Below are 9,002 nucleotides of genomic sequence, written 5' to 3'. Positions count from 1 at the left end.
AAGCCCTTGAGGGAAGGGAGTTGGGGACCTGCCACCTCCACCTTCAGGCATTTGGGTCCAAGGGTCCAGGTCTCAGGCTCGGTGGGACATGCGGCCCTTGCTTTCCTGGGCCGCCTCCACTCCTGAGGTCAGAGGTGTAGTGCCTGTTACTTCTCTGCTTTGAGAAGCTGGCACAGCGCCTGGCCTGTCAAAACGGTTTCTAGAAAGTGCATAGCGGGAGCCTGTGGAAAACCATTTCTCTGGCTCACTGTCCTGGGTCCGGGCCTCAGCCGCTGGTGGGCAGACGTCCCGCGAAGCCGTCAACCCTGAGATCACAAAATACCGGGGCAAAGAGCCTTCTGCTGCGGCAGCCGCAACCATCCCAGCAGCTCTGGGGCTGCTGTCTGGTGCGCAGCATGGCTTCCTGTTTTCTTGAAAATATTTACAATCACGACTTTGAAAAATCAGTAAAATAAAACTTTTATTTGCAGTTATCTCCAAAGTTACAGAGGAATGGATCAAATATCCCAATTAGTTTCACTGACTGCATAAAATGTTCACAACCACTTCATAGAAACTGTAGTTTCTCCTAAGTTAACAGAGTATTTGGGATGGACACATCACATCTAAATGGTTGAATCCCTAAGCATGAAGGAGGAACGGCCAGAGGCGAAGTTGGAGCTGGCGAGTGTTTTACTGGAACAGGACACCCTGCCGTCTGTCCGAGGCCACCCAGCCACCTCCCTCACCCCACCCAGCCACCTCCCTCACGTGGGGCGGGGCGCTGGGAGAGGCCCGCCCGTGCCAGAGGCGCAGGAGTGCGGACTGAGAAACGGGTTATCAGAGCAAGAACCCAGATGAGGAGAATCTTTAGTTGACAAATATTTAAAGTGATAAAAGGGTCTCAAGAAAGGAGAAGAAGGTAGACAAGTTCTGAATGGAAGCGCTGGCAGCCCCTCCTCCGCGTGGGGCTCGTGTGGGTCACGAGCGCAGACGCCCGTGCGGACCAGCGGTGGTTCCCACAGACAGCAGGAGTGAAGCCTCGTCCTGGCAGACAAGGCAGGAAACCCCCAGAGAGAAATCAGGCCGATCAGCTCATAACCATTCCCTTTCCATCCTGGGCTGGAAGGACAGACTAAAACACCACATTTTTAGGTACTTTTTCACCGTCCTCCTGGAGAAGTGCAGGGAGACCGCCGAGCAGCCTGTGCGGGGAAGACGGGGAAGGAGCCGTGTCCTCGGCAGCACCCACGGGAGCCACGGGGGGGACTGAGGAGAGCAGGGCCTCCAGGCAGCCCTCAGGAGCGGGAGATCTTGTCCGGAGGCATGAACCCCGTGTCCCCAAGGGTCCTGAGCGCCACTCGGCCATCTGGCCGGACCACCAGGTGGGTGATGCTGCCGTTGTTGAGTGACAGGCGGAGCCAGCCTTCTGGAGGGAACTGCAGCGCCCTGGGAAGAGAAAGAACATGCTAGAACATGCTTCGCCACCAAAATGGGCTGGGGTTGGGACAACGCTAGCGGCTCCCAACCCTGTTAAGACCTTGGAGCAGACTGTCTTGGGGCTGGGACCCATGGAGGTAAGCTTTTCAAGCAAGGGGTTTCTTGGAAAGGAGCTGCTGGGCTGACACCATCGCATCCAAATGAGGGGCGCGGTGACGGCCCAGCCCCTCTTTGGGTCAGGGGATCCACCCAGCTCAAGTGTGTGAGTCAGAAATCCCCAGCTTCTTACACGGGCATGGGGTTGAACTTCCAGTGTCACCAAAAGGGGGCCAGGGCAGCCGGGCCGTGCGACAGAGCAGACCCGCTCCCGACCCACTCTCCCCTAGGAACGGGGCCCCAGAGCCTTTCCTTGCTCTCCGACGCACATTCTAGGTGCAGTATTTGCCAAAAAGCCCAGTACCATTACAGCTTCCCCGAGTCATCAGACGTCTTTGTGCCCTAAATGTCCACACGGACGAGGGGCATCCCCACGGCTCACACTGCAGCCTCGGGAACTACCTCCGTGTGCGCTTTTTCTCTCCCTCACCATTTCCAGAACGTCCTCACGTATAGTGACAGGGATGCTCTGGCTCCTTCTAGCCCTTTACGGCACACAGGTCACCTCTACTCCAAGTCCCCAAACACTTCCGGTGTTCTTGGCATTGGGGTCCCTTCTAGTGGCTGCTTAGGTCAGCCTGTCCCAGGGTGTGTTCTAACATGGTGTTTCCACACGCAAAATGCCCAGAGCAGCCAACCGGGACAGTGTGCGCAGGAGCTCTGAGGTCAGCTTCCCGGGAGTGCTTATTTGGAGGGTGTGGCGCCCGGTCCCAGGCCCACGCCTCTTTCCCAGCAGCCACTCCACCTGGCCTGGAGCCCTGTGAGCACCTGAGAAGCCTGGCTCCTGGCATCCTGGGGCCCTGCCTCGGACATCCTGGGCTTCTCACCAGAGGCTGTGCACATGACCCTGGAGGGGAAGTGTGTGCCCCCCCCGCCCCCAGCCCTGACGACAGGCCCAAGGGTCAAGCACAGTGAGCAGGGACCCTGAGTCTGGACTTGGACAGTGCCACAGGCCAGCCAGCAGGCTGTGTCCTGTCCTGCCACGGACAGACATGTCACACAAGAAGGGGACATCCCTCAGCTGTTGAAATGCCCGACACATGCTTCCTAATGGACCCAGAGGGTGGCTGGGGTCTCAGTCCTTTCAAATTCTGTACTGAGCTTCGGTCAGATATGTAGCACCCAGCGGGCCTGGCTGCCCCAGCCTGCAGGCCCACGTCTGCGACTCGGGGTAGGGGTCACTCATGGGGGCTCTGGAAGCTGCATTAGTGCCGGGAAGCGAGGCAGGTCCAGAGGACACAGCAGCCTCCTTCCGGAGCCCAGGAGCCAGAGCAGCGAAGTGACCAGCATGGTGATGGGTCACAGCCCACAGCGCCGAACACAGATCGGCCAGTCCGTGCTCCTATAGGCGAATGGGCGGAGAGTAAGAGTGAGCGCACAGAAGACTCTCAATTAATGACCGAGGACAGGATGAGGCAAACGCAAAGCCATCACTAGCCAAGCACCCTCCGTCACGGCAGGACCCACCGACGGGCTAGATCCAGCTGCTACGAGCTGGAGGGAGAGAGGATCTGCACCGTCTCCCCAGACGCTGGCCAATCCCCGAGGGGGACACACCACAGTGCGGTGGCCGAGGTCCAGCGCCCAGGGCCTTGACCAAGGGACCACGCGAGCGTCACCCGGACTGTGCCACTGGCTTCGGGCACCCCAGCCCGCGCTGGCACCGGCGGGCTGCGTGGGTGCTCTTCCACCAAACAGGCATCGTGGTGAAAAACTCCGAATGGACGTTTCACCAGAAGGCTGGCGGGGGCCTCCTGGGCAGATGAGCGGGCGCACAGGCCAGCGGGAGGGAAGGTGGGGCCCGGAGCCCTCGGTCGCCCTCACCGGCACACGATGTAGCGGATGACGTTGGCGTGGCAGATGAAGATCTCGTAGCTGTCCTCCTGCTGCTTAGCATCCGCCCGGTGGATGTAGTTCCGGAAGGCGGCCTCGATGCGGGCTCCGTCTTCGTAATACTGCTGGGGGCAGCGGAAGGAACCTTAAGTACGGAGGCGGCGCGCAGGCCACGGCTGGAAGGGGATGGGGAAGTGGGCCGAGGGGCGCGGTGGGGGATGCGCCCCGGGGAAGGGGGGTTTTTACCACAGCCTCCGGCTTCCAGTGGGACACGGGAGGGTCGGGCTCGATGGGGGCACCCTCTCTCAGCAGGTCTGTGCTGACCTTGCAGACACCTGTGGGAGAAGCAGGGACTCACGCTGCCCCTTCAGGAGAAGCTGCCCAGGGCCCTCTGCCGTTCTCAGTCCTGCTGCCCAGGGACCCGGGGGTGCCCGGCACTCACCTGGCAGGTGTTTGCTGATGATGTCAGTGGTTTCTATTGCACGGGTCATGGACGAATGGACAATTTTATTAAACTTCAACCCCAGGCTTGCAAGTCGGAGCCCAGTTAGTTCGGCCTGTTCACGACCTTGAAGGGGAAAAACACCAGAGAATTACATGTTGCTGGAGTCCCTCTTTTGTTTACTTCACAAATACTCCAGTCCTTATCAAGTACCATTAGGATTAGGGTACAAGGGGCACCTGGGTGGCTCAGTGGGTTAAGCCGCTGCGTTTGGTTCAGGTCATGATCCCAGGGTCCTGGGATCGAGCCCCACATCGGGCTCTCTGCTCGGCAGGGAGTCTGCTTCCTCCTCTCTCTCTGCCTGCCTCTCTGCCTGCTTGTGATCTCTGTCAAATCAATCAAGCAATAAAATGTTTAAAAAAAAAAAAAGGATTGGGGTACAGGGGGGCAGACCCTCCTGGAGCTTGGGCCTTCCTGCAGGGGCAGGCATTCAACAGGTGAAATCAAAGACGCAGTTACGTTCAGCCCCATAGAGAAGAAATGTTAAAACAATGACCAAGGCTGAAGACGACTGAAGTCTGGGGAGGGTCCTGTTACTATTTCTGGGTCCCTCGTGCCCCTTTTATGCAATTTTGTCCTAAGACTGGGTTGCAACGCACCACTGACCCACCAGCTGTGCCATTATCAGAGATGCCAATGGCCTCCATGTCACTAAGTATGGACTCCTGCAAACACCAATCCTTTTTCTCAACCACAGATCGTAGAATCTAGTTGACAACGCGCTCGGCCAATCAGTGCCGGCTGCATGCGGGAGCGCCGTGGATGCGGCTGTGCTGCTCACATGTGCACCGGCACCCAGGGCAGCTGGGGGCGCCCGGCAAGCTGCGCAACAGGCTGCCAAATGCTTCAGACCGTCTGGATTTCTTCAGTACGGACACAGATGGGTCAGATCCTGTCCGACACAGAAATCTTTACAAATTTAAACTCTATCTCAGCCCACCCTGCACTCCCTCTCCGGGGAAGATACGCCCGCACGTGGGCACAGAGACTGCGGCCGACGGGCACGCCCAGCAGTGCCACGTGGTCGGCAAGACTTGGCGATGAGCAGTACTTCCCCCGGGAGACGCCGGAGCTGCTGCTGCTGGGTCTCTTTGCCATTAGGAAGCCGACTTTAAGGAGATCTGCAAGTGCTGACCAGAAGGATCTTTGGCAACAAGTTAGGTCAAGCAAAACGGGGTGCACATGGCGTGCCACCAGCAGGGCGTGAGCAAGGAATGCCTCCGCCGGGCTTCGGATCTGATTGTGAGAGCCACCTTCTATTTTTGAAAATTGAGGATGTTTCCAGTGCCTGTCTCATGTCAGTTAGGCTGATGACCTATTGTTAATGACAATTCTTGAATCTCGGCCAAGCCCCTGACCCAGGTCCAAAGGGGCCCAGCACCACCAGGACGGGTGTCAGTTGGGGCTTGAGCCCCAGCACGTACCCAGGGGCGTCAGAGTGCGGTCCTTTTCCAGGGAGGCATCCACGTGGTACTGGGAGTGCCTGATTAGGAAGATGTGTCGTGTGGCCTTGGCTTTGCAGTGGTCCAGCCTGGACGCCAGTTCTTCTTCTCCAGAGTCCAGGTTCCTCTTCCGCAGGTTGACCAGGGACATTGGTTCTCGCCTAATGTTGAAATAGGAGAGGCATGTCCTTGTGATCCCTGCTCACAAGTCAGCCTTGAGTATTTCTGACAAGACAGTATTTCCATCTTGGGAAAGCGCAGGGACAACACCTGCCCTTTGCACTCTGCCCCCTGCCGCTGGCCGCGGAGAGTCCATCCTCTCAGACCACATCTCGTTTACCACCCAGCTGAGTGCCAGGCCTGTTCTGGGTGAGCAGACGCTGAATGAGACAGAGAAGCGAAGCCCTCGTGCAGCTTCTGTTCTAGTGAGGAGACTGAATAAAACAGCTAGGAGGTAAGTGATGTGCAGAAAACGAAACCCGGTGACAGGAAGGGGTGGCTGACGGAGGACCCACGAGGCCAGTACGGCCTCGCTGATGCAGAGTCTGCAACTGTGCTGTCCAATGTCAGCCACTGGCCATGTGGCTACTTAAATTCAAAATAATGAAAATTAAAAATCTGACTCCATTTCCCTGGTCACACGAAGCACATGTGAAATGGTTCAGAAGCACATGGGATAGTGGTGACCACACTGGACAGCAGGAAGAGAACATTCCAGTTATCATGAAAAGTCTAGTGGGCGGCACTCCTGGAAGGGTGAAGAGCTGAGGGGACGGACGGTGGGGGATGAGGGCGAGGGGCACCAGCAGCCACGACGCTGAGAAACGGCCAAATCTTACGAAGACAGGCATGTCTGGTAGCTCCCAGAACTGAAATTAATAAAGGCTAACGGTCTGTGGGATGGGCGGAGCTAGGAAAAGCGTGTCCTCGAGGGAACGGTGGCAACTCAGGGTCCTGCTGGCAAGCCTGCGGTGTCCTAACAGACCGAGATGCCACACTGGAGCCCAGGGCACTGCGGGTACAGACACAGGGAGCCCAGACTGGCTGAGGTTCTCCACGAAAAGGCTCTGGAACTTTCCAGCACGGACGGCCTCCCCCTTTGTAAACCTAGCCTTGGCGAGCAAATACAGTGTGTTGGCTTCAACCAATAACGCTGGAGTCCAGTGCTACTTCAATTACGTCCTTTAATCTCAGAATGAATGTTTCCTTTAAAAAAAAAACAAAAAACAGAGTGCCTGGGTGGCTCATTCGGTTGGGTAGCTGCCTTCGGCTCAGGTCATGATCCAAGAGTACTAGGATCGAGTCCCGAAGCGGGTTCCTAGCTCCACAGGGAGTCTGCTTCTCCTCTCTCAAATAAATAAATAAAATCTTAAAACAAAACCAAAAACACCAAAAACCGAGGAAATTTAGAAGACTGTACTGACGTTTGAAAAAGAGAGTATGACCCTGGTCAAATCTTGAGAAAAACAGACAAATCCTAACTGAGGGGCATACTATAAAATTCCCGAGTGCCACTCCTCAACCTGTCAAGGTCATCAAAACAAGGAAGTCTGAGAAACTGTCACACCCAAGAGAAGCCTGAGGACACATGACTAACTGTCCTGCGGGAGCCTGGAGAGACAACAAACAATAGCTGAAAATGGAAGAAATCTCAAAAAAAGTGTGACTATCAGTCAATAATGACATACAGAGATCAGTTCGCCGAACTGTGAAGAATACACTGTACCGGCATCACGAGGCGTTAGTAGAGTAAATCAGGGCAAGGGGTAAGAACTCTCACCTTTCCAGTTTTCCTGTAAATCTAAAACTATCATAAGATTTTTTTAGAAGATTTTATTTATTTATTTGACAGACAGAGATCACAAGCAGCAGAGAGGCAGGCAGAGAGAGAGGAGGAAGCAGGCTCTCGCTGAGCAGAGAGCCCGATGCCTGAGCTGAAGGCAGAGGCTTTAATCCACTGAGCCACTGAGGCGCCCCAGGATTTTTTTTTTTTTTTTTTAAGATTTTAAACAAAGAATACCAGGGGTCTCTGGGTGGCTCAGATGGTTACACGTCTGCCTTCTGTTCAGGTCCCGATCCCAGGGTCCTGGGATTGAGCCCCACATGGGGCTCCCTGCTCCGCGGGGAATCTGGTTCTCCCTCTCGCTCTGCTGCTTCCCCTGCTTGTGCTCTCTTGCTCTGACAAATCACTAATTAAAATCTTAACAACAAAAACAAAGAATACCTATGAAGCTCCCGATACAACTGGGCTGCCCGGATACTAGTGCCGCGCCCTAGTAGGGAGGAGGAGCTGGGACCCGGCCAACCAGCGCACGGGCCACTGCCAGACTCCAGAGCAGAAACACACCAGCGACCTCTGGACTTCAAAATTTCTAAGAAGCATATTTAAAAACTAGAAAGGCACAGGTGAAATTTCAAAAACTGACTTTATTTAACCCAACGCATCAACAATACTATCACTGCAACACATAAACCATATTTAAAAATCCGCAGTTTTCTTAAATTTAATCCCATTGGCATCAAACAACACCGAAGCAGTTTCCCGGGTGCCCCTTCCAAGCGCTCCACGAGCACAGGCGGCCACGCACGGAGCGAGACCCGGAGGTTCCGCTCCTATCGCGCTGCCTAGCCGTGTCCCCGCACACCTTCCTGCAAAGCGCTCCCTGTAAGGGCCGGGCCCTCACCTCCGGCCGCACACGCCCGCACACGCCCGCACACCCCCGCACACGCCGTCTCTCCGGTCCGCCGGCCGGGATCCGGGCGCCTTCCTCCGACCCCAGCGCTCCCGAAAGCCAGACCAGGCTGACCGCCTACACGCAGGTCCGAGCCTGTCCCCGCCTGACGGCGACCACCTCGCCCCGCCCCGCGCGCCAGCCACTGTCCCAGGCCCCGGCGTCCCCCTTCCCCCAGACGACCCTCTGGGACAGGCGAGGCGGCCGCGGTCCCGAAGGGGGGTCGAGGGCGCCCCGGTCACCGCCAGCCTCGCGGCCCCCCCGGAAGAGAAATCCGCCCGGAGCCCGCCCCGCCCGCCCCTCCGCAGAACCGACCACGTCGGGCCGAACGGAGCGGCAGGCGCGCGGGAGGCTCCCCGCCACCGACGACCGGCGCGCCCGACGCCCCCGCGGCCCCCGCACCTGTCCCAGTTGGGGTCCCAGACGCCCGGCCCGGGGCGCGCGGACCCCGCCCACGCCGGCGCCTCGACCACGCGCGGCTCCGCGTCCCCGCCCGCGCGGGGCTTCCCCACCGCCACCGCCGAGAAGAGCACGGCGGCCGAGCCTCCGGCCAGGCCGCAGGCCGCCAGCTGCAGCGCCTGTCGGAACGCCATGCCCGCCTGTTCCGCGCCGGCCCTGCGCAGGCGCTCACGAGTGGACGGCGCGCCGCGAGGGACACGATTCCTCAGGTACCGCTTCCGGCCTGTGGAAGGCGCGGGGCCGGAAGTCCCGCCCCCGGAGCCCGGAGCCCGGGGGACGGGGGACGTCCAGGCCGGTCGCAGAGAGTTTTCGGGAGCGAAGTGGGAGAGGCTTTGCGGGCGTCGGCTCCGAGGCCTTTTCCCGGGTCCTGTGCTGAGGGCCCCGGCGCAAGTCAGGCCTGCCTTCGAGCAGCGAGCGTTGCCGCGGCGCCACCCGTTGGCCCCGCGCTGCCCGCGTGGA

At 58.1% G+C, this 9,002-nt stretch overlaps 1 protein-coding gene across 2 annotated transcripts; it reads right to left on the bottom strand.

The window, feature by feature from the left end:
- Positions 1-443: 443 nt before the first annotated feature.
- On the bottom strand, positions 444-8,718 carry PGAM5 (PGAM family member 5, mitochondrial serine/threonine protein phosphatase). Of its 2 annotated transcripts, none has more exons than XM_059140973.1 (6): positions 8,487-8,718; positions 5,335-5,513; positions 3,851-3,976; positions 3,655-3,743; positions 3,400-3,533; positions 444-1,428 (listed from the first exon to the last, which is right to left on the bottom strand). In XM_059140973.1, exons 1-6 carry the CDS (start codon positions 8,675-8,677, stop codon positions 1,278-1,280), a joined length of 870 nt encoding a protein of 289 aa, XP_058996956.1. In that variant the 5' UTR covers positions 8,678-8,718; the 3' UTR covers positions 444-1,277. The 2 variants fall into 2 exon arrangements, with proteins under 2 accessions (XP_058996956.1, XP_058996957.1); XM_059140974.1 differs by having other exon boundaries at positions 3,400-3,530.
- Positions 8,719-9,002: the final 284 nt, after the last annotated feature.

Source organism: Mustela lutreola, chromosome 11 (assembly GCF_030435805.1).
Source record: "Mustela lutreola isolate mMusLut2 chromosome 11, mMusLut2.pri, whole genome shotgun sequence".
Lineage (NCBI taxonomy): Eukaryota > Metazoa > Chordata > Mammalia > Carnivora > Mustelidae > Mustela > Mustela lutreola.
The sequence above is the reverse complement of the archived record's forward strand: the minus strand, read 5'-3'. Positions and strand labels throughout refer to the sequence as shown.

What these genes read in the sequence shown, in the direction of transcription:
- PGAM5 (XM_059140973.1), bottom strand. Translation starts at nt 8,677, where the DNA reads ATGGCGTTCCGACAGGCGCTGCAGCTGGCGGCCTGCGGCCTGGCCGGA. An exon ending in TGGGACCCCAACTGGGACAG is followed by an intron (nt 5,514 to 8,486) that starts GTGCGGGGGCCG and finishes TTTCAACATTAG; the next exon opens with GCGAGAACCAATGTCCCTGG. An exon ending in CATCAGCAAACACCTGCCAG is followed by an intron (nt 3,744 to 3,850) that starts GTGAGTGCCGGG and finishes CTTCTCCCACAG; the next exon opens with GTGTCTGCAAGGTCAGCACA.